Genomic DNA, 25,542 nt, shown 5'->3' with positions numbered 1-25,542 from the left:
TGGGTGCACAGTTGTTAGATTTCTTTTTTAAAATATTTGAATATTTAATTTGATAAGATTTTCAATTTAAGTTAAATTAGAAGATCTTTATAGAAAGGTATTTCAGTCTCCCTATTAAATTACATTTTGAAGATGCCATTAAACTACTAAAGAAGAAATAGGATGGCTTATTGTAGACTTATCTCCACAAGATTTATGTACAAGATTGGATAAAACAATTTCTTCTCCTTCTCTCTCTCTCTCTCTCTCTCTCTCTCTCTCTCTCTCTCTCTCTCTCTCTCTCTCTCCCTCCCTCCCTCCCTCCCTCCCTCTCTCCCTCTCTCTCCCTCTCTCTCTCCCTCTCTCTCCCTCCCTCTCTCTCCCTCCCTCTCTCTCTCTCTCTTGACAGGGTTTGACTGTGTAGCCCTGGCTGTACTGGAACTCACTCTGTAGACCGAGATGGCCTCAAACTCAAATTCTTTGCCTGCCTATGCCTCCCATTGCTGGGATTAAAGGCGTGTGCCACCACTGCCTGGCCCCAAACAGAATTTCTTATACAACAAAAATCTTACATTTAGGATGTACAAGGATGAAGTTTATAAAATGAATGAGAAACTGAAAGATCTTAAGAGAGATTCAAATGCATTTGTAGTTGTAGAAACTTAAAAGGGGAATGTTTAAAGCACATGTTTCATAAATATTTACACTATTGCTTTTCATTTCTGTTTTACTAATTGCTAGGCACTTGGCGGTGTCCCGGGAAGTCAGCCATTACTCCCCAGTGGAATGGACCCGACCCGACAACAAGGTGATTAAAGGAGGGTGAAACTGAGGTCCTGGGCCAGTGAGGGAATCTCTGAGAAGAACTTCATTGGTATAAATAATCCATCATCTTACCAGATGCATTTTCACAGCAACATGACTAAATGGTTTCTACTTCCAGCTGATTCTCAATTATGCACAATAGCAGGTTAGAGATGCTGACATAGAGACAGAATATTAAAATGTCTAAAGTCTGTCTATGACTTCGGACGCATAGGAAGTTAAATGATAACACATTTATCAGTTCCTCTGCCCTTTTCAGATAGAGGACTTAGTGTTGATAGTCGGGAAGAGGACAAAGTGACACCTGACTTCATTAGTTCAAGGGTCCCAGTAACCTCGTCCTTCCTTGGAGATACTTAGGGACCATGGACAGCGAAGGCTGTAGTGCAGGAAATACTGTCCTAAGGAAAGATCAAAGGCTGTGAGAGAAGTAATTCAACACAGAGAAGGAAGAAAATTTCAGCCAAGAAAGCAATAGAGGGTGTGGGATAGCTGATAGCCAGAGCTGGAAATTGTGGTTACAAAAGTCAAAACACGTTGGTGGCCATGCTCGGATATGGCATGGTTCTACCCACAAAGAGGGAACTGGTCTCATGGTGCTCATAGCTGATCCATTGCTAATCTCATCATACTTCCTTTAGGACATCCAAATATGGGTGGACCAATGCAGAGAATGACTCCTCCGAGAGGAATGGTGCCCTTAGGACCACAGGTAAATAATCAGCCTGAGAGCCGTGGCTGCTGCCTCCTGATAAGAGGCCATTGTTTTCTGGCTGTTAGCATATGCACTGGAGTATTGACAGACCTCGGGGGCTGACTGCATTGGACATGTAGATCTCACTATAAAATTCTGAAATTAAAAGTACACTAGGTTCTGTGCTTTATGTTATAAATAACTATATTTTATATTATAAAAAATTATGAGAGATAATAAAAACTTACTTCTGGCTACTAAACTCTTGTGATGACTTTTAGTCACTGTTTATTATGTTAGTGTGAATACTTCCTCTGCAAAGCCAGATTGTAGTGTATTTTTTTCTATTTGTATTAGCAGTATCTTTTGTATCTATTTCTGTTAGTATGAAGGAAATAAAGTATCTTGGTATAAATTTACCTCAGAAACCAGAAACACCAACAATAACCATAAAAGTTACACCACACAAAAGGAATTGATGAAAATTTATTGTAAAGACCTTGCATTTAAACAAAAGCAAGAGCCATGCTCATGAATGGATAGGAGAGAAAGTTTAAGTAAAATCATTTGGAATGGCAGGAATCTTACTACATAGTCACACATATCACCTTTCATATGAAATATGTGCATCAAAAAAGATAAGCTTCATTTCCTGAAAGATGATGAAATCAAGTCCTACAACAGACATTTTACCACATGCTGCCACCCGAGGGTAAACTGTCCTGTCTCTGTATCTGTATTGTAGAAACAGGCTCTGGAATGGTGTTTGTAGCTTTATGCACAGACAAAATATACATGTTTTGCTTGAGACAAGGTCTCACTGTGTAGCCTTGGCTGGCCTGGAAATCATTCTGTAGACCAGATTGACTTTGAACTCAGAAATCCTCCTGCCTCTGAATCCCTAGAGTGCTAGGACTAAAGGCCTGTGCCGTTGACCAGTCTCCCTAATTTTTCCATAAATACCACTTCTGAGTTTTTTTTTTACCTTAAGGCATGTGTAATAAAATGCGATAGTCATTTCTGATAACAACTTAAGCTGAAACAAAGAAATATACTTAGCATAATGGTTCTTGAGGACTGTGTGTTGAGCAAGTGCAGACAGAACAGAGTGACCATGTGGTTAATGTGTATTGTATGGGTGAAGACATAAACTCTTACCCCAAGTTAAGGCATATTTATAATATGTTTTCAATCTAAGGACAGCAACCGCAAGTGATTTTTAAATTAGTACCAATATACTTTAAACATAAAAGCAAAATTATTTATTTCATCAGAGGGGGAAAAAAAGTCTTCTGATACAAAGTTTGAAATTGTTTTCTCTTTATTTTTGTGATAGTCACTTAGCTAACCTGTTTCTTTAAAAAAAAAAAAAAAAAAAAAAAACAAATCCCATGGGACTCATGGAAATAGCCTCTTAAGTTACACAGCTATTTTAATTTTCTCTAGAATCTTGAAGGGTGAATAAGCAACATGCAAGTAACATCTAAAAATCAGGTAGTTGGGGTGGATGAATGGGAGATGAGAATGTATAGCTCGCATATAGAAAATAAACTGATTCCATATATTTAAATACAGCCTAAACTGTAGAATTCAACTTACTGTAGGTTAAAACTTCCTAATAATTAAACAGTCCAATCAAGGAAAGACGTTTTAAAGTTTCATAGCAGACAGAGTCTGAACACCTTTTTGTGAGGCACATTGCATTGGAAGACAAATTCCCCCAGATGGAATAGACAGTGGCCACTAGTGCTAAGAGATTAGCCCAGATGGAATAGACAGTGGCCACCAGTGCTAAGAGATTAGCCCAGAAGGAATAGACAGTGGCCACCAGCGCTAAGAGATGAGCCCAGAAGGAATAGACAGTGGCCACCAGCGCTAAGGTTCGGAGATTCTCTATGAGCTCATCCCGTTCTGCCTTTGTTGAGCCACGTGGAAAGCCTTCTTTTTCTTTCTTTTCTTCCTGAGTTCTCTGTGATTGGGAATATTAGTCACAAAATGAAAATATTTTATATCTGTAAATCATGTATTATACTGGATAATCCCTCACTTTCTGTGACAATTCAGTTTAATTAGCTCATCATTTATTGAAGGCCTACTGTGTATCAGACATCTTACTTGACCATTGAGTATAAAAAGATTAATAAAATAGGATTTCTGTCTTCAAGGTGCATATTGTTGAGCAGAAAATGCGGCTGCATTTAGAAAAGTTATTATCTAATACTAAACGCCTAGAAAACAAATATGGAGCCCTTATATAATAACTCAGTGGGTCATCACATGAACAGAGAAGTAAGTGATGCTTTAGAGTTGAGGCTACATGAGAGTGGAGCAAAGGGGGCTCATTACACTTTATTAACATCCTTGAAAAGAATTAAAATAGCTACAGGTTTTCAGTAGCAAGTGCCATATTTTAATTAATTAAGCACTCTGATAGTTTATATTTCATTTTGTCCTATGAAAAGTCTACATGGAAATTAATATTATTATTGTTGTGCAGGTAAGGAAAATAAGGTTAAGAGAATTGTTGGCCCATATGAAGGAGCGGCTGCTGTAGTACACACCTGTAATCCCTGAACTCCAAAGGCTGGGCCAAGAGGATTGCAAGCCCAGGGCCAACCAGACTCTGTGGAGAGCCCCTGGCTCCCAAAGGCAGTGTGTTACAGAAGCCGTAATGCTATGGCAGTAGAGACCCAAGCTAATGCCTTTCTGTGCCCAGAGCTCTCAGGGACATCCATGGACTATTAGATTCTCTAAAACTCACAAATAAGGAGAAAAGTGGCCAGCTGTCCCAGAAAGAATCTCTGCCTTCCTTTACCATGTATAGTTTTCATTTCCATGACTTTTGACTCTGAAATCCCTTGCTAATTACTACCCCTACTACTCCCATGCTTCACCCAAAGATGAAGAGAGGTAGCTGCCATTTCACCTGATGACGTATGTGGCTAGAATGATTCTCCTACAGCTCACACACCTGAATGTAAATATTTCCTTAAAGTGAAAGTGAATCAACAATGACAGTAGCAAGTGGCTGGGGATTTCTCTTACCAAGTATGTCATTCTGTCTAGATTAACAGACCTTTCTAATTGATTCATTTCGTCCTCTTAACACCTCCTCCAAGTGTTCCTGTAGGTGAGACAACATGGCTATGAAAGTGTAGTTTCTTTAATTTGGAGAAGTCCAGTAGGCTAGAAATATAACTGTGAGAAGAAGTTCAAAAATGTAGAAATGAAGGCAGAAAGCATAGGTTGGGGCTGGCCTGCGATTAACTTTAGGGGGACATATTCAGGAGTTTAGGCTTATTTGACGGGTAATCTGGGTCATATCTTTTAACTGGCATGAGTAATACTGTGGTTTAGAAAAAGAAACTTGCTCGAGGAAGTCCACAGAATAAATTGGGATAAGGAAAGAGTAGAACAGAAACGGATTGAGATGGTGCAGTTGTCTTCACATTAGGAAGTAGAACGCCATGCGGGAGCTTTCACGGCTGCAACCAACAGACCCTGGCAGTGGATCAGAGAGGAAATGTTTAAAAAAGAAAGGATATCCAGGAACTTCTAGAAATTCCTAGCATGGCTTATTATGTGGCAGGTGATGCTAAAGTACTAAAGGAGGAGAAACTATAAAGAACTTAAGCACAAGCAGATGATGATTATTTCTATGTGCCGAGCATGAGATGGCAACCAGGCAGAACCTACCACTGTGGAGTTCAGCATAATTCAGGCACACAGAGACACATGATAAAATAGATTCAGAGTCCTAGTGTATAAGCAGTGTTTGAACAGATTGTAGCGGATAAGATTACCCATGAATGTATATTTATTGAAAATGATGCTGTAGCTAAAATGTGGGGAAAAGTAACATTTAAAGAGTGAGCAAAGCAAAGGAACCAGCAACGTTAACTGGAATACAAGACTGGAGAGGAGAGAGATTAGCATCAGAAAACTAAATGTGAAAGTCATTGACAGTGCCCAATGTATTAACATGATCATCAGAAAGTAACCTTTTATAGCTAGAGTTTTCCTGCCTGGCCCACGGTCAGGACAAATCTCTCTCACCTGCCAGTCCCACAGCTGCTCAGACCCAACCAAGTAAACACACAGAGATTTATATTGCTTTCAAACTGTATGGCCACAGCAGGCTTCTTGTTATCTAGTTCTTATATCTTAAATCAATCCATTTCTATTATCTATAAGTTGCCACGTGGCTTGTGGCTTACCGGTACCTTACATTTGCTTGTCATGGTGGCGGCTGGCAGTGTCTCTGTCTCAGCCTTCCTGTTCCTGAATTCTCCTCTCTCCTTGTCCTACCTATACTTCCTGTCTGGCTACTGACCAATCAGTGTTTTATTTATTAACCAATCAGAGCAACACATTTAACATACAGACCATCCCACAGCAACCTTTGATTCTTATTGTCAACTAGTAAGCTAATATGATATGCATACTAAAGCATTAAACTGCTTTCATCTCCTTTAATGCACACAGTAGGTATTGCCTGAGGTTCACTGAGTCACATAATTCATGCATGCGTATTTTCAGTATGCTTTAGTTCTCATATAGTTTGAGTGTTATAATAGCACATGCCCATGTTGGATCTCTTTGTCTATGAATAGACGCTTATAGTCAGCATTTGGGGGCTGGGTTTACTTGTTCAGTTTCTTTTCAGACTTCATGTAATTGTTCTTATCTAATAATTTCAAACTTGTTGAATTAATAGTTTATCTAAAAACAGAATTTTGGATTTATAAAATGTTTATTTGAAAAAGTAACTAATGTATAGATATTAGGTAATTAGTAAAAGATATGCTAAATGTTATAATTTTGATCATATCTTGATCATTTAACATGATCCAATGATTGTCCATATTCATAGAATTTTTAAATGGCATGAACCAAAGTAGTTGTTAAAATAGAAGCAAAAATAACAGAGTGGACCCTTCAGAGAATGAATTACACAGGCCTTATCCAGTCAGGAGTTACGTAGGGAAGTCATTAACCTGCTCTCCTTTCTTTCCCCCCTCCTCTTTGGTTTTGTTTTTTTGTTTTGTGGTAGTCTGACCCTTGGTTATCATTACAGAACTATGGAGGTGCAATGAGACCCCCACTGAATGCTTTAGGTGGCCCCGGAATGCCTGCAATGAACATGTAAGCAAAATGCTTATTACTCTGTTTAGTGAAGTATTCCGTTTTCTGTCTTCTGAAATTACACGAATTTGTGAAGCAATTTAAGTACCTCAATGTCTTTACTGTATGAAAATGAACTAAACATGAGTGCAATTTCTTACTTCATTTTCATGACTTACTATCATGTTTTTCTTCTTTCCATGCAACTTTCAAATTCTTTTTGCATTTTAGGTACCATAAATTCACAACTTTTAAGTCTGTTTCTTTTTAATAATTATGTATAGATTTCATATGAAATCTATATAACACTATGAAGAGATGCAGATACCAGAACCATGTACTAACTCTACAGAAGATGATAAATGAGAATTCTTAGTCATGTTGATAAGTTCTTTGTGGGAGCTGACGGTGAGTTAGTCTCATAAACATATGTCTATGTTTGCATTATTGGGACCACTTTCAACACAGAAGACTTCTCTGTGGTGATATCCTGTGTTAAAGAACTACATAGTACAGGATTGGTTCTCTTTGAAAACTCAAGATGTAACTGGATAAGGAATAAACTGAAGATGTTGGTATTACTGGAATGACCTTTCCAGTCCAAAAAGAGTAGTTTGTTTATGTTGCAATGCAATTTGCTAAGGAATTTTTTATTTATTTTGCATTCTCCAACCTTCACTTGAAGGCATGTATACACTAGATCTTGCTAATGACGTTTATGAACTCACCAGAGGATCACCAGGGTGATGGGGCCTAAAGGAAGCTCATCAGAAGTGATTACTGTGTTCCGTGTGGGCTTGAAGCTCCTCAACTTTACTTCCCATCTGCCTGTTTTTAGCTCCTTACGTATTAAATGAAACAACTCTCTGTCATTCAGTGGCATGAAGACATACTGTGAAATAAGCTCTTTTGATGTATGCAGGATTTTTTAAGCTTCTGAAACCATTTTCATAGGATGCAATTTTTACTAAAACTGAAAATAGGTTAATAAGTGGATACCAGCCAGACTCAAAACTAACAGAACAGGGAGAAAAGTAGGTCAAATTGTTCTATAACGTCTTTTTTGCCTTTGAAATAAAAATGGATAGACATGAAGTCTGGCTCTTGAACTCCTCACAGGCTCACCCTTTATTAGCAGTTGCTCCAGAGGGTTGAATGGTATTTTGTACTTATGTTAAAAGCTGGAGCTCTTAACAGTAGGCCAGAAAATACATGAAACTTAATTTAGATTCTCACTTTAAAAGTCAATATATTTCAATAAAATTGTAATATTGTAATATTATGCTCAATCAAGTTGTCACAAGTGATAAGGACATATCTAATATGAAACAATATAGTACTCTGTGTAATAATTAGCCATACAGCCACCTTGAGGTAAACCTGATTTTGCTGGTACATAATAAAATTTTATTTTCATATGATTTAAGGGACTCAAATAATTACTTAAAATTATCTAGTTCCTTCTGATATATGTGCTTAAGCATCCACATATGAGTACTCTTAATTCCCTAGACCATTAAGACGAAAAACGTGGCTGAAATTCTTAGTAGGATTTTTTTTTTTTTTGGATATTTAGCCTTCTTAAACATTCTTAGATAGTTTGAAATATTTTCTCTTATATGAGAGTCCACTGTTGATATGAAGTCTAGTTATTAAAGAGAATGAAGATTTACGTGCTTATTCTCATTTTTTGTTACTTTCCCTTTATTTTGGAGTCTTCTGTAATTCTTTTCATTTTTAGTAAATTGGGATTCTCTCAGAGACAGTGAAAAGCACATATATATTTAGGCACAATAAATGCTTTCCTATGGCAGGGAAACTTTCCGATTAATCACATTCTAGTCAAAGAGAGTAATCATTGCATTGCTGGTATCCCTGGCAAATCAAAGTGGACTAGAACAAGAAATACACCATATCTTCATCACACTTGTAAAATACATTGAATTAAAAATCATTATTTATAATCTTTAACACAAATGTGTGACACAAAGAGGGGGTTTTTAAATGGCACCCGTGACTTTCTTCATGACGTTTTTAAAGAAAAAAGAAAAAGAGAACACTATCGGGGTACTGAAAATTTGAAAGACAGGACATGGTGTTCCCTCAAGCTCCACTTTGAAATGGGTTAGGAGCAAGAACAGGCTTCCAGATACTCAGAATGTTTCTTCATTCCTCTCATTTGCCAGGAGAATATAAAGACAGTGAAATAAAAGCCAGTCCTGGCCCCCCAGTGATTCAGTGCTGTGTTCTGACCAGCCACCAGAGCTTTTAATTGCAGAATTAAACATTCACAACACAAATTTTGTTAATCCCATTAATGGAAGTTCATATATAGAAATTGGTTGCTGGGCTGTGGTAGCACATGCCTTTAATCCCAGCTCAGGGAAGCAGGCAGAGGCCGGTGGGTCTCTGTGAGTTCAAAGCCAGCCTGGTCTACAATGCCAATTCCAGGACAACCAGGGCTGTTACACAGAGACAACCTGTCTCAAACAAACAAACAGTAGAAATTGGTCACAAAAACATTGGAGAGAAAAGGCTTATGGTAGTGGGAACATGACACTTCTGTTTTTTAAACTTGGAACAAACTGCACAGTAGTTTGTCCTGAACATTCAAAGTAGGTTTTCAACACTTCTATAACAAGTAAACACCCAATATTAAGTGATGTAAAATTTACAAGCCCTGCCCTGGAACACTGCTCCTCAGCCTTGTAGCCATTTACAGAAGCGAGGAGCTGCAAACATCCCATGGCTTCCAGAAGGGACTGTTCAGTGGGTTATTTAAATGAGTGAGTTCCAAAGGAGAGTTATCTCCTTGGTAGTCATGATTCCAGCTGTCCATCATAATAGATGCTTGTCAAAAACACGTACATCTGTCACGTTTTCTTCTTCTTTGCTTCTAAAAAGGGCTCATCCCCTAGTGTTTATTCAGAATCATGCTTACAGATGTTGGGTCAGCTTCTTGGTAATCTCGAGGCTCCAGCAGAGGCGGACATGATCGACTAACTTAGTTGATCTTTAAACCACTAGGCACTGGCTTCAGTGCTGTTTGTGGAACTCTCACAGTGTGTTTATATGAGTTCATATGTAATTCCTATAATGTTCAAATGAAGTTGATGTGAAATACAGAATTCTGGGACTAGAGTAGTATAAACAGTAGAAATGATGTTTCTTATGATAAGTTTAACACTGAATTTATGTTATTTACTAAATAAAAATTTCTGACTTTTAACTTAGCTTCTAATTTAATAGTACACAACTTTAAGTTACATATTTTATTTTATATACCTTATTCATACAATTCTTCAAAAGAAATTGCATTGACTTTGTGTCAGGGATGCACGTGCCATAGCATGTGTGGAGAGATTTGAGGGCAGCTTTGAGGAAGCTGTTCTCACCTTCTCCATGTGGGTCCTGGGGACAGAGCTCAGGATAGGAGGCTGGGCAGCAAACATCTTTACCCACTGAGCCACGTTGTGAGACCGATTCCTACAGTTCTTCATGGGTCATATTCAAAGTTAGAAGACAATTAACTATGTATCATCAGTGCAGTTCAAGTTTCCCATGATTTGACTGTTTTCTGGGTTGCCCAGCTTCTTCACTGTGTTATATTTAGCACCAGACAGACTCTGGCTAATCTTCCTACTCAAGCGTTTCACTTGATCAACATGCATCCTGTTTCGCATCATTTTATGTCCATCAGGACACTGAATCCTGCATGTAAAATTGACTTTGAAAAGTGTTCAATAATCAATTGTAAAATTGTTGTCACCACTGTCATCCTTATCATCAATATCACCTCAAGGGGAGAATTCTCCTTAGGGCACTTGGAACAGAGCCAAAGGAGGGATTTACACCATATCCCTCTGTTTATACCCTGTGAATACCAGACTAAATCTCAAACAGTTGTAATGAGTCCAAGCGAGGTAACTAGGACAGTGTCTTTGTTTAATGTTTATTACTTTACATTTAAGATTCATAGATTCAAGGGAACTTTAAAACTAGAAAATTTCACTGCCTTAGTGAGTAGAAAGAGAATTTTCTATAACCAATGAAAGAAAGTTAAAAATAGTCTGCTTCTCATAAAACAATATTTATTCAAATGTACTTAATACCACATCCCAAGTATATGACTCTTGATTTAATTAACTGGGCATTAATTTTGTTTATAGGCTATGAAATATAAAACATTCTCATGAATTCTAAAATAAAGTAATATATTGGTATAGATTATCTCCTTTCATTTCAAGACTTGTTCTCTCTACTGTCTTCAACTACAATTATGAAGTATGAATTTTTATATCTGTAGAACTGTAATTCACATGCCCATTTAAAGGCTACATTCTCTTCTGGCAAACAGCAGTACTTATACTTAGTATTCAGTGGCAGCCTTACATTATAATGGTATTGGCCATGAGACTAAGTGCTTCCCAGTGGTAACTAAGTCATCATTAGCACCAGATGATACATTGATATATAATCTACTTTAATATAATTTTTAAGGAGGCAAGTTTAGATAGTGCTTATTTGTAATTTGACAGTAATCATTTATGTAGATACTTTATAAAATCATTTTGAATGATATGCAGGTGACTCTTATTGCTGTATTGGATTATATTTATCTGTATTTGATCCCTTTTTACTCCAAAACTGGTAAAAAAATCATTTAGGAGCATATATAGACTGCTATGGGTAATTTCCATTTCTTGTTTATAAAAATAAGTAATATTAAACTAGCTATACATGAAACTGTTTCATGAAATAATTTTTTTTCATTCAAGGAAAAACTATTAAGATGACTAAAAAGTAATTTGGGTGCTTAACTAGAACCATGTGTAGTAACTGAATTACAGACATTAATGTTTTGTGCCTTGTTCTTTACTTACTGTGGAACTATTTAGGCACATGTTGAAATGTAATCTGTCATATCATTTTGTAGGGGTCCAGGTGGTGGTAGACCTTGGCCAAACCCAACAAATGCCAATTCAGTGAGTATATATTTTGCACTTTGTAACATTTAGCAGTGAAAAGACTGTTACTTTTGAGAGCTTCACAAGAACTTAACACAGTTGTTTTACACTTTTAAAGAAGTTACTCAAAAAAATATAGGTTTGTTTATATTCTTTTAAAAACGTATCTGATTTTCATTTCCTTGTGTAAACATGTTCTATGTCAGTTAATAGATCTTCAAAAGTAAAGATAGAAACAGTGAGTAATACAATAGTGTGTATAGCCATCTCTACTTATCATAAGGTTGGATCTTCTGGAGTAGCTACAAGATCATTAAGTTGCCAGATAAGATGCGTCTCAATTAGAGGAAACTGAATTACTATGATTGTGAGTTGTGTTTATCATACCTACCAGGTGCACATTTGCCTAGGGCCTATTAGCTAAATTGCCATCCCTGCTCATCTATGTATCTGACATCCTGGGAATTTTTCTTATATTTTTGTGGCAGTGGTTTAATGCATTTTTTCCCTCTTAATGAGGTCACAGAAATATATGCACAGGTTGCAAATTAAGCTATCAGGTTTTAAACTGAATGATTTTAGTTTTATGATCCTGGAGATGATTTCTTCATCTTTGAAATCATAAGCATTTCAGTATGTGAGAGAAGCCTGCTTTATACATTAGTGTAGTGTGTACACTCTACACAGACAGCCAGGTTAAGGGGTGGAGTAAGGGCCCAGCAGACTGAACTCCATGGACAAAGTTCCTGAGCGCTAACCAAGAAGAGATGCAGCTTGCTGGCTGTGCACAGGTGCTTCCATTCACCGCCAATTGCCCGAATGTTAAGTCAGTCTGAAATGTAGCTAATATTCAAGATTAATTTAAAACTTCAAAGAAGTGAAAAATAAGGTGTGTGAAGTATGGGAAAAATAATCATGGATCCAATGTTGTTCTACAGCAAAAGCCAAATTTCCTTTCAGTTAATTAAATCATTCATGTTTTAGAGGAAATAATTAGTTTTGTATTATCTTATTTTCTTTTGGTTTTAGTAGTTATGACATTTACTAATTATTTCAGGTAAAGAGAAAGATGTTGCTTCTACTTGGGCCTTCAGTGAACTGTTCAGCAAGTCTTTGTCAAGTATTACTTTGCCAGATTATATTGTAATGTGGGTAACTTCTTCCCTGGGCTTTGAGTTGCCTCTGTGCCTTAGGAGACTTTTTGTCTTTGCTTCTTCCTCTTTGCCTTAATTAGTTTATTCAGGATTTCACTTTGAAATGGCATCTAACATGTAGCCCAAATACATCACTTTTGTCCTATTAAAGTACCCATTAAACTGTTTCTAGGTAAGTCTTCCTAGCACCAGGGTCTGGAAAGAATCCCTATTTCCTCCATGATTGATGAAACTCGATAGAAAAGTGAAGCCTGTGCTCCTCCTTAAGCTTAGTGTCCACACAGCCATCCACTCTAGGCAGAGAATAACTCATGCTCCATGTCCATCAGCACCTTTCCATACATACCCGAGAGTGTAGCCGAGAGCCACTGAGGACCATGCATGGCATTTGGGGAGGTAACAGAGAAATAGCTGTGTTGTACCTGGGAGTGTATTAGCCAAGTAAAGTGTATTTAATAGAAGCAGAGATGAGAAGCAAATCCCATATTCTGTTGAATTTCAGTTGTGAGGGCCCCATCTCTTGAGGATTCCCCCAAGCACCATTGGTGTACTAATCAGATCAGTAGCTCAAAATCATTTTAGACCCCAAGAAATACTAGAAACTGGAGTGGAAATGTGCACAATCCACTGTCCATAATCAGTCTGGAATGTGCATTTGGCCAGTATGATTTAGACAGGTGAAGATGGAAGGTGATCCTTTCTGCTCATGTATGCCACAGACAGAAATATCTACCCCCAACTCAAAGGATGTGCATCGGGAAAATAGTGGGGAATGTGTGGGGTTTCCCCAGAAAGAGAAGGAAGTCATCCTCCTAAGCATACAGAGGGAAAATACTCCTCTCACAGCAGGTGAAGAGCCAAAAGGAGAAACTGCAGAGTGGGTGGCCTTCTAGAAGAGAGGGGCTTCTGTGAAGCAGAGGGAGAGGCGTTACAGGGACATCCTCCCAGACACATCCCGATGCACATCCTTTGAGTTGGGGGTAGATATTTCTGTCTGTGGCATACATTTTGATTATTTTGCAGTTATGACTCATCTGTGTTATTTTGAATTCCACGTTCCTTGGACTTACTGTACATATTTACTATGACAGATGCCTTTCAGCTGATAGCAGTGCAGTATGTCTGCCTGCTCAGGGCAGCATATTAAAGGGGCTTTCGGGGTTTTATCTTTTTTCATATGATCGACCTTCTCCCCATTATTTTGAAAGGATCTAAGAATTCCATGCCTCCTGCTCCAGTACCCCAGTGCTGATGGTTTACCACATTTGCTCCAGGATTCATTCTCTCAGCAGTTTTTCCTGTTGTGTTTCAGTGTGTCTCCTAAACATAAGATATCATCTTTCATAACTGCAAAAACAGTGCTCGGAATCACAGCACTAACCCTGGTTAATACTGCTTTCTAGGCTACAGATCTTACTTGAATCTGTCCAGTTGTCTAAATAATACCTTTATGCCACTCGTCGGCCACGTGTCTGGTGCTTTTCTGGAACCACTCGCTCAGTCACGGCCGTCTCTGTTAACCTGCAGGTGTGCTGACTGACCAGTTGTTTAGAAGGTCCTGTAGCTTGTTTTCACTGCCAGGCTACAGTGGGAGGAGCCTTGTGTTTTCCTGAGAACACCATTGCAGGAGGCTCCTGGTGAACCTGCCTCATCTCTGGTCACCTTAGTTTGCATTGCTTGGCTAAGCTGCTGCTGTGCCATGTCTATTACACTAAAATAACTCCGGAAAGATCCATGTAAAACCATACTTGACGTTGTGGTGAATGTTCTTTTCCTTCCTTCTCCTCAGCAGCCATTTTTGGCATCTATTAGTGATTCTTACCTGAATCTTTTCTTTTCCCACTGAGTTGGTCACCAAATGGATATTTTTAAATGTTTTCTTTACTTCTCTAACAGTTGACTTTTTACTAGAGCAAAGGCTAGTTCATCCTGAAAACTCCCTGTCTATTTACTTTTCATGATAGTTCTTAACACGTATTAATTGTACAAATTGATGGGGATCTCTTTTCTCACATGCATTTGTTCATCTGTCATATCTATTATACCTTTTTCATTATTCCTCCAGCCCCCTCCCCAATCCTTAATATTTTTTCTTCTAAAAATCCTGATTTAAATCTGATTCAGGTTTCATGAGTTCAGAAAAATGTGCCTTCTTTTTTCCTTATCTCTGTCCCCTTAGAACACACGAAGGCTGTGTGTCACCCCAGATCTTTATGTTTGTGGCTTCTAGTTGAACACAAAAGAATACCACGACCAGTTAAGGAAAGGAATTGGAAAGAACTCTAACTAAACTATATTTGCTTGTCTTGAGTCATGTGCTCCTTCATGAGACAGACAGAGGGGATGAATATGTCCTGCCTATATCACATGCCTACTCCTGAGCCTGTGCAACCTGTGTCTAGTCAAAATAAGGAAAGTCCAGTTAACTGGAAAGTATGAAAGGGGTAGACACAACACCAGATGTTTAGTATGGCATTCTATTAATCAGTTCTCTGATTGCATATGAAAAAGCAAATGGAGGGAATTCCTTTAAGGAAAAATATGACTAACCATACGGGCCATTTTTTACACTACAATACATTTTTTAATTAAAAAAAAAAAACACTAAAAACTGGTTCCTGCTTTCCATTGGCACAATGCATGACGTTGCGCTCCCCGACTCTAGCTCATCAGTACTTACAAGATCATCATAGACTTCCCTACTAGAGAAAGGTGTAACTGGGACGATGGTGATCCTTTTCAATGCAGCATTACTGTTGAGCCCTTATTCATACCACCACCATCATGAGTGTTAAGATGCAGAATTCCCTTCTAGCTTAGTCATGCAACGTATTTGACCCTTAATTTTTTTCATCAGCTTTTTGTAGCTAGATGAGTCTGACCCTCTGACTCTGTGATCTTACTTATCAACTGTCTCTTCATTTTAACATGTTTTAAAACACTTATTTGTGTGTGTGTGTGTGTGTGTGTGTGTGTGTGTGTGTGTGTGTTCCTGACTATATGTAAGAGCATACAGGAGCCCATGGAATTCAGAAGAGCACATTGGATCCTCTGTAATGGAATTATGACACCATTTGTCATTGTGTCCTTTCAATTAATTTGTGAAATGATTCCCAATTCTCCACTCCTGTTTATTGTGGTCAGCATTATCCACAACTCCTTTTGTCATCTCTTAGCTGAAATTTTGCAGTAGTCTACTTGGATTCACTTTCCTTGGTCCCTGTAGAGTCACCTTACTAAGGCATGCACTTGAACATGTCTAGAAAATCTTTTATTTTTGATAGTATGCACTCATTCCTGTTCAATCGTAAGTCCTACAGTGTATCAGCCATAAAAAAATTGCCGAACATTCCCTGAATGTGCTGTGTTTCTCACATTCCTTTCCCCCGTCAGTTCTCCTCATCTTTCTCACGTCACACCTACCTTCTTTCTGTGCATCCCCAGGTTTCGAGCTCAGAAACAGACCCACTACACTCACATAGCATTTCTGTCTCTTTCGATGTGGTGTATGTCTTTTACACTATGCTATCACATCCTGCTGGCCACTTGCAGGAGTGCAGGTTCTGTTACGTGCCAGGGGTAGGAGCCCACAGGCTGAAGTATAATCAGAAAACTAAAGATTATAATGTAGAAATAGTTGATGTACGCTACAATAGAAGAGCTTGTCCAGACAGAGATGGAAATAAATTGAACAGCTAGATGAGATAACAATTTGTAAAGTATTTAAAAGTGGAGGTTCTATTTCACCATGTGAAGGAATCGTGAAGACTTGGGTGGAGAGGAAGGCTGGAGGTGCTGTCCTTGGAAACTAACAGAAGATTCTTGTCTTTCTCTCTCGAGCATAATAGGTGTAATTTTAATTCTGTAAACAATGGCATGCCCACCTGAAATGATGGTTTAATGTATGGCAGGAGGGCAAAGTGTCTCCTCAGGATGACATAATCGCTCTAAAGGCCAGCTCACAAGAGTGAAAAATAAGTCCAAGTTTCAGAATTTGCTTTTCATTCAGGAATTTCGTGAACTGTGTGTGGAACTCCTTTGGTAACTTGAAATCTAACAAATGAGAATATTTATACAAAGAAGTGGATGAATACTACAGGTCAAGAATTTTCCTTCCTCCTAAAGTTGACTAAGTTTACGTGCTCATTACTTAGCCGTCAGGGTTTTTGCAAAGGCTGGACCAGAAAATGGGAAGATGTTCGTAGAGCATGTAGCATGTAACTAACATGTTACAGAGTGTGATTGTATTTGTAATCTTCTCATTCTGGCTTTGTGTCTTCCTCCAGGAAAGCTCTTGTAAAACAGAGACTAACTAGCAGATGATCAAAGAAATAGGAACTAATGTTTGAAAGAATAAACTTAAGATTTTTGAGAAATAAACTACAGAGTATAGGAGAATGTAGAGGTAATTTAGTTTATAAACAAAACGACTAATTGACTAAGAAAAGATGAAAGTGTAATAAAAAATAATCTGACAGGAATACAGAGTAAGTTTTGTAAGCATGAGTAGTAAGAAAGAGGTCAGGCAAAGGAATTTTCCAGATCTCGCTACAGACGTTCTGAACTCTCAGAAAGGGAAGAGAGATAGCAATATATCACAGAGTTCAGGAATATACTATATTGTGAATAATAAATAGCTAAAAGATGATTAGATTGTTGTGCCAGACAATATCAGAGTAAGAAAACACTGACCAGGAGCTGAAGACAGGGAGATGAAATGCATTCCAGGGACCAAGAGAATGTTGGCAGTTCAGAGGGGGCAAATGTATGTATTTAAAGCAATGTGTTGAAAAGGCTGGGTAGATCATGAATTGACAAGGGCACAAGAAAGCAAAGTCATGCATTTACTGAATGGAGGCCAGGTTTAATGCTGGGAGAGACCTTAGTTCTCAGGGGAAGTAATCCCTTCACCAGAGACTGATCACTGCAGTAGCTGTGGGCGCTCGGGCTCCATCAACCCTCTCACTCACACCAAAGTAGAGGCTTGGGTGACATGTGTTCTGTGCTTACAGAAAACAAGGACACCAAACAGTGAGGAGAAAGCCTACTATTAAATAGTTCCAAAAACCATCAAGTATTTTAAGGGGAAAATTGTGGTGTGTAGACTTCCTTCTTTGTGACGTCATATTACTGCATTGTTATGGCAGGTTTGGGGCCATCAGAGAAAGGAATCAGCATGTTCGCCTCTCAGAAGGTCTTCTGGCCTTCACTAGCTCAGTCTGGGGAGACAGATTACTGCCTTTTCTTGGAATAAAGCATATGGCTGTGTCATGCAAGTGGGCTTGTTGAAAATGTTTAATTTTCCTATTAACACTCACACTTAGGTGTTTATTTTAAAATATATTTTTAATTGTTCACTTCCTGTTTTTAATTGTTCAGAGCACTGTGAATTAGTAGCTCTCTTGCCTGGAAAATAGCCTTTTCAGGAGGGACTTCATTTGAAGAGAAAGGAGATTCGTTGCTTGGATCTGGTCCTCACAGATTATCAGCCTTTGGTCATTGTAGTTAGCAAATTCCTTGGAATTTATTGCATTGTTTTAATACTAACTAAGCAGGGAATGTTAGAATCAACATGTACTGCATGAAAGTAGCAGTAAATGTCTTTAAATTGTGCATAAATTAGAAGTTTTATCTGTACAGGATACTAATCTGAAATCTTCTGGTCTCCTGGTGTTAGCTGTACAAGTATACATCTTTCTATTTATAGACTATCTTATTAGTACCATGCAGTGGATACAACTGACTTAAGCCAATATAATTTGAAGCTATAGTTTTAAGTTCCTCTTGACTGAAATCTACATTTTCTTGTGAGTTCAATATAATATTATAATTGCTTAGATTTTTTTGGCACTTACACAGATGGAAATTCCTTTATGTTTTATAATACTTTGTGATGCATTTTAAACTTGATAAAAGAGAAGTCAATTTATTTAATTCAATCTCATGCAGTCACATGAAATGAAAATATTTGTTTCTGTTCTGCTCATGTTCCAGATACCGTACTCCTCAGCGTCTCCTGGGAATTATGTAGTAAGTACACTTGGGTTTGTTTGCTCATAAGAATTGATGTTACATTTTATTTGGGCAATGAAATTGTTGCCCAGATGTTAAGAAGAGCCCCTGTGTATTGACCAAGAAGTGAACATCTTGAGTTGTTTCATCTGCCAACCTCAATACATATGTCGATGTTCATTAGTGAAACAGTTATCAGTCTGGCTAGAATTGCCTTGAGTACTCGGTCTGACTTTGGCATATGTTTCTGGGAGCCACTACAATACTCTCTATCCAATCATGAGGAGAGTCATTCCCAGTTACACGACGATATGCTTGAATTCGCAGTTCTCCATAAGAATAATGTACACACCCTCTCTCCAGGCCTGCTCACCACACATAAAGGATAAGAAAACATTAAACTTTATCCCAACCACAAAGTGGATCAGACTACAGCATAAAGTAATAATTTGGAAGGCTCTTTTAGGTTTTGTCTATTCCTAGAAGCTGAAAAACCTGTTTCCTTGTTACAACCTAATACATAGTAATATTTCTCAGTGTTCATGTAGACCTGAAGCTAGTGAGTTTGGACCATCTCTTTTATATTCACAAATAATCCTTTGGCATCACCTCTTTTATGATCCTTGTTCATCCAAAGACCACCATAAGGGATAGATTTTTATAAATTTAGGAGAAAATATTAACAGAGAAGCAAGGATAAAATGGTAAACTCGGAAGCTTTTCCTAAAGTAATTTTCAGAGGTTATGGGCAACTGCAGTGCAGTAAATAGGAGAACACAGAAGAAAATCAATGAGCATTTTAACCCCCTACAGAAACACTGTTTTATTAACATAGTGAAAAGCACACACTGTTCTCCAGACCTGTGGTCTTTGTGTTCAGTGTTCCTCTGCTCTGTTCCAGCCAAAGAAGTCCAATTCTTGACACAATTTGAACGAAACAAAGGAAAGAAATTAGAATAAACACTCTTAAAGTCACTTTAAGCCTGATAAATTTTTATGAAATTATATACATTTATTTTAAAAGAAATTTTAGTTGTTTACTTAGTGGGACATATGTATATTATTTGAAGTGATTGGTAGGCTGTATGTATACACTCAGAATAAAGTCAAGATTTAAGCCACTTGAGAGTTCATTGGACCATTATACATAGGGTACCTGGAGAATTCTAAAGCTCATTGCCTAGCGTGTGCGATTAGTTGTCAGAATTAAGGGCAGATTCACTCCTGCCCAGTCAGTGGTTGTAGAGCTGCGGCCTCCCTAGCCTGCAGCATTAGTGAGGATCATGTCTCATTTCCCACTGAAGTGATAGCTAACGTGTTAAGCTCTCGGTGTTACAGCTGAGGCTGACAGAGAAAAGAAGCAGTATTAGTGGGTCTGTAATGTGGATCTCTAAACGGGTGTCTCTTAAATGCTCTCTATGTGAATGTCTTTGTAGTGTTAGTAAAAGCCAGTGACACAGAATGTAAGAAAATTACAGCAAACAATTAAAGTACATGTGAATTATTCCTATTTTGTTGATTTGTAAAGGCCTTATTAAGTGGTTTCTTCTTAACCTCATTATAGGTGATATGATTAAGTCATGAATAATAAACCAGTGTTACAGGCTTATTGTTTTTGGAAACTTGTCAAAACAGTCTCAACATAGTTAAGCTAAATTATGTTTTGCATAATATTGAGTTGATTGTGAATCAAAGAAAATAAATTACAGAGGAAATATATTTGCTTTGTATTTCAAAATTGGATTATTATTGAGATAAGTATAACCTTTTTCTGCTTTTCCTTACGGTGTTTAATGAACTGCTTTATTTTTACTGAAATTTTGTGTAATTATTTAGGGTCCTCCAGGAGGTGGAGGGCCACCAGGAACGCCCATCATGCCTAGTCCAGCAGGTATTGTAAATCAAACTAGCTCCATGGACATTTTACTCCTAGGATGAAACCACAGAATATAGAAATTGTTTTTGAAATAAACTTAGGAATTTTCATTGTTTCAGCATGATTAAAGACCATAGAGGAAGCAGGTGGGAAGAAGTCAGGTTCTTAAACAGCTTCAGTCCAGTTAAGGACTTAGAAAATTCCTCTTGTGTAGATTATAGATTTAGTCAGTATGAGCAATGTGTTAATTTATATGAATTGCAAGTAACTTAACTTACCTAAAAAATCCCTTAAGACTGAAAAGAATCTATAGCCCCAACCTCAGAGAAATCTACAGGAGTAAAACACTGTATACCCATTAGGTTAGAATAACAAGCTGACACCCCACTCATATATCTTATCATCTTACTGAGTATGAATGTGCTTATGGTATTGTTTACTCTACATGTCTATAGGAATTTATTGGTTATAAATTTACTAAACAGTGCTAAAAGATTTTTTAATTTTTTAAAATAAGATACACTTTACTATATCCCTAATAATTCAGCATAATTATTTCAAGTAGCATTAGCCTTTTTTTCCTTGAGACTTTAACAGAATATTAAGCTTGTCTGGAGACTAGTGATTGGAATTTAAATTGTCTAGGGTCTAGCAAGTTATGGAACATTTATCAAGGGCTATTAGATGGTTCTTACGAGTTGGCTTGGGGGCTGGAGACATGGCTCAGCGGTTAAGAGCACTGACTGCTCTTCCAAAGGACCCACATGGCAGCTTACAACTATCTGTAACTTCAGTTCTAAGAGGACCCAACATCCTCAGACAGATTCATGCAGGCAAAACACCAATGCACATTTTAAATAAAAGAACTGACTCTATAGTCCTAATACTATAAATGATTAGAGATGCAATCCAAGATTCTATACAAGTTAGACTATCTCATTAACTGTTATCAATAGTTAGACTAGTCTTCATTCGTAGCCCAATAGTAGTGAAATTATTCAATTTTAGGCATATGATAGGATGTAATTAAAATTTTACTGAAGTAATCATAAAACAATTTTTTTCAGTTGTGAGAAAAATAAATGTTTATTATTCAGCACAATATTATCACAGTTTTATCCATTTACTTTTAATGGCTTATTTTAATTATATACACTTGTGGATGTCTGTGTGTGGGCATGAGCACGTGGGTATGGGTGCCCATGGAGTTTGGCAGGCAGCCTCAGATCCCCTGGTGCTGGAGTTACAGATGATTGTGAGTCTACTGTGGGATGTCTTTCTGTATGCTGCAAATATGTGTTGCTCTGATTGGTTGAAAATAAATCTGTTTGGCCTATGGCAAGGCAGCTTAGAGGCAGGTGGGAAATCCAGGCAGATAGACAGGAAGAGACGAGAGAGGCAGGAGAGATGCCAGCCACCACTGAAGGAGAAACAACATGCCAACCGACCGGTAAGCCACGGAACACGTGGCAAACATAGATTAATAGAAATGGGCTAATTTAAGATATAAGAGCTAGCTAGCAAGAGGCCTGCTATAGACCATACAATTGGTCATTAATATAAGCCTCTGAATGATTATTTTACAAGTGGCTGAGGGACCACAGAGCCAGACGGGACTAGGAAAACTTCCGACTACATGAGCCCTTTAATGTTTATATTGGGAACTGAGCTCAGGTCTTCTGCAAGACCAGTGTGTGCTCTTAATAGTTGAGTTACCTCCCCTACCCCACAGCTTTGTATAGACGTGTGTGTGTGTGTATCTGTGTATATATGTGTACACACATGTATTTATACATAGGTATGTATCACTGAAATTGTAAAAGCAGAAAATAAGCTAAAACTTTCAGTGTTTCTTGGAAATAACATAGATTTGAAGTGTTTGTAATTAAAAATAATTTTAGTTATGGTTCACTGTGAAGTCAAATGTTAAGTATTTAGGTTTAGTTCTAAGATATATAGGAGTTTGAAAGTCATTATTGTTAATAATTCCAGTAAATAATATTTTGCTTTTTACATTTTATTTAAAACCAAATTTGGTAATACAAAATACTACCTTAAATTTATTGTTTTCTCTCTATCCATAAAAATGTCATCATCTCTATTTTCAAAGTGTCCACATTGAAGAGCAGAATCCATCAAAGATGAATTATATGAACTGATTGCCTCCCCTGCATCTCATTCTCATATTGTGAAGTTAATGTGTGGTTTATGGAGATGGCATGCGATTTGTGCTCATTTGGCTAGAAACTAGAGCCCAGCTTCAAGCCACACTGGCATAGCAGGAATAAGGAATCTAACCATTGCTTCATTCTGTCTCACTGGCCTTGTCCGCACACTTCTGTCAAGTCATCCTTTAACAGTGAGCCAGGGTCCTCAGGCTAAAAGACACATGCCCATAGATGCACTTTAGTGTAAGGCTCTTCCATGAATCAAAAGGAGTCCGGCATTTCCTATATAACCATCCTTCTTCCTTTTGATGGTTTTCTTTCTTTTGGATGAAATTATATTTCCAACTAGTATTAAAAATGATAAATTCATCTCTTGCATATTTAAAATACGTAGTCCATTTTTCTTTCACCAAAAGTTAAAGATAAAACCCATTTAAAGTTTTCTTATATTTAAAAACAAATACAAAATTTTCTGAAATGTGATAGAATTGTCTAGACAAATTAAATGCAATAAATCTTATTTGTTGTCTGAGGCATACAAGCTAGGTAAGACATAGCCCCTTCCTTCTGATGAACTCTTGATAGCCAGGTGTGAGCAGGAGAGAAAAGACAAGGTGCACTGTAATCGTTGGGAGCATGCTCAGAAACCTCAGGGAAAACTCATACTGGAAATAAATGGGTCTTAGATAGTGACAGGAACTCTAGGAGGTGGGACAGGTGAGAAGATGCCAGGCAGGAGAAGGACTGAAAATATGAAGATGGGCAAGGCTGCTGGTAGGCAGGAAGGAATCAGTGATCTTACATGACAGAAGTACTTCATCGATGAGGACATGAAAAAGTTATAGCCACAAAAATAGCTGGGACTTCACTTAGTATTCAAAACAAAGGGCAGCCTGAGGAGATGCATCTGGTTCATTCGCTACTATGAGTCATTCACTTAGAAGTAATATCTAAAGCCTGGCAGTGGTGGCGCATGCCTTTAATCCCAGCACTCGGGAGGCAGAGGCCGGAAGATCTCTGTGAGTTCGAGGCCAGCCTGGTCTCCAAAGCGAGTTCCAGGAAAGGCACAAAGCTACACAGAGAGACACTGTCTCGAAAAACAAACAAACAAACAAACAAACAAAGTAATATCTAGCCGGGCATAGTAGTGTACACCTTTAATCCCAGCACTTGGGAGACAGAGGCAGGTGGTTCTCTGTGAGTTCAAGGCCAGCCTGGTCTACAGAGTGAGTTCCAGGAGCAGCTAGAGCTACAGTGAGACCACGTCTCAAAAAAAAAAAAAAAAAGTAAAATCTAGTACTGAGATTCATATATCATTGTTGATCTAGTACTGAGATTCATATATCATTGTTGATAAATGGCCAATCAATAATATCATGCTTACTCTAAGTGGTACACACTAAAATCACAAGCTAATTAATGTCTAGTAAGTAGTCACACAAGTGGCAGAAGTCATTATGTCTCTCTATGGTCACTACCATAAGAAAGCATATTATTTTACCCTCTTTTTTGAATCAATACAAAAAACATTTTTTCAAACCCTTCATCATTTTCAAAATAATTATTATAATCTAAGGAAACTTTGTAATTGTAAGAAAATAGAAAACTATTTCATAACTAATATTCCCTCAATGTAAAGTAATTGTTGGCTTTAATGCTGGGTTTTACTTCATAAAAATATATGTGGAGATTTAATTAGAATTAGCTAGTAGACATGAAGTATAAGTTTTAGAATAGTGTAAAATCTTACGTATATTCATGGAGAATACATTGCAATTATTTTAATAAAAGGACTGAAGAAAGTTATCAAAAAATTGCTGGAAGCCATAGGTGGTGAGTCAATACTTGGAAAATTGAGACAGGAGGATTGCTGTGAATTCAAGGCCAGCCTGGGCTACCAAATGAGTTACAGGCCAGCCACAGCCAGAAGAAAAAAGGAAAGGAAAAAAATTGATAGAAGTATCTGGCATTTTCTTCAAGCAAGGTAGTTTCTTTTTCTAGTCTTGTGATCACACGTTTGAAATTCAGTCAGTATATTCTTCCAGTTTCATCCTCAAATTCAGTTTTTCTCTATAGGAATTCTAAGAAAACCCTGAAGATTGAATAGCTACTGGATTTGAACTTTTAAAATTGTCTGATATATATATATATATATATATATATATATATTAGATATATATATATATTAGATATATATATAAGATATATATGCCATTGTGTATGAAGTAAACAATAATCCATGTTTTATGAAAAACATATACTGTGGTTATTTATATCTCGTAATGTTCAGTTGGCCTGAATCACTGAGGTGCTCGCTCCTCTTATGTTCCTAATTTATGACTTTAGAACAGTACAGTTTGGGTCAGAAAGTGACAGCCAGGTGTTTGTTTCCAGATGTTGGTCATGACTGTGTCTGCTGTGTATCCAGCTGTCAATTTCTATGTGTGCCTAGATTATCTTTGGTTATTTTGTGATGGCTTTGGTAGAGATATTAATTAAGTGATGTTTTGTTTCAGATTCAACCAATTCTGGAGACAACATGTATACTTTAATGAATGCAGTACCTCCTGGGCCTAACAGACCTAATGTAAATATGAGTTTTAAATTTGGACTATAGTATAGTAATACTAACAATTTAAATATCGATATAAATGTTATGCTTATACATAAGTACATAGGGTAACTAAAATGGAAAAAGTCAGTAAATACATTTCTTGTACAGTAAAGTAATTAAAACCTCCAT

General features: G+C 37.5%; 1 protein-coding gene across 3 annotated transcripts in view; it reads left to right on the top strand.

Annotated features, from left to right (window-relative positions):
• Ssbp2 (single stranded DNA binding protein 2) overlaps positions 1–25,542 on the top strand; it is a 263,562-nt gene that overhangs the window by 222,061 nt on the left and 15,959 nt on the right. For all 3 annotated transcript variants that reach the window (XM_059276410.1, XM_059276409.1, XM_059276412.1), the window contains 7 exons: positions 721–787; positions 1,446–1,516; positions 6,576–6,643; positions 11,559–11,607; positions 18,738–18,773; positions 20,592–20,646; positions 25,316–25,386. In XM_059276410.1, the coding sequence (XP_059132393.1) occupies positions 721–787; positions 1,446–1,516; positions 6,576–6,643; positions 11,559–11,607; positions 18,738–18,773; positions 20,592–20,646; positions 25,316–25,386 (417 nt within the window). The remainder of the gene's footprint in view (positions 1–720; positions 788–1,445; positions 1,517–6,575; positions 6,644–11,558; positions 11,608–18,737; positions 18,774–20,591; positions 20,647–25,315; positions 25,387–25,542) is intronic.

Source organism: Peromyscus eremicus, chromosome 11 (assembly GCF_949786415.1).
Source record: "Peromyscus eremicus chromosome 11, PerEre_H2_v1, whole genome shotgun sequence".
NCBI classification, from domain to species: Eukaryota; Metazoa; Chordata; class Mammalia; order Rodentia; family Cricetidae; genus Peromyscus; species Peromyscus eremicus.
The sequence above is the reverse complement of the archived record's forward strand: the minus strand, read 5'-3'. Positions and strand labels throughout refer to the sequence as shown.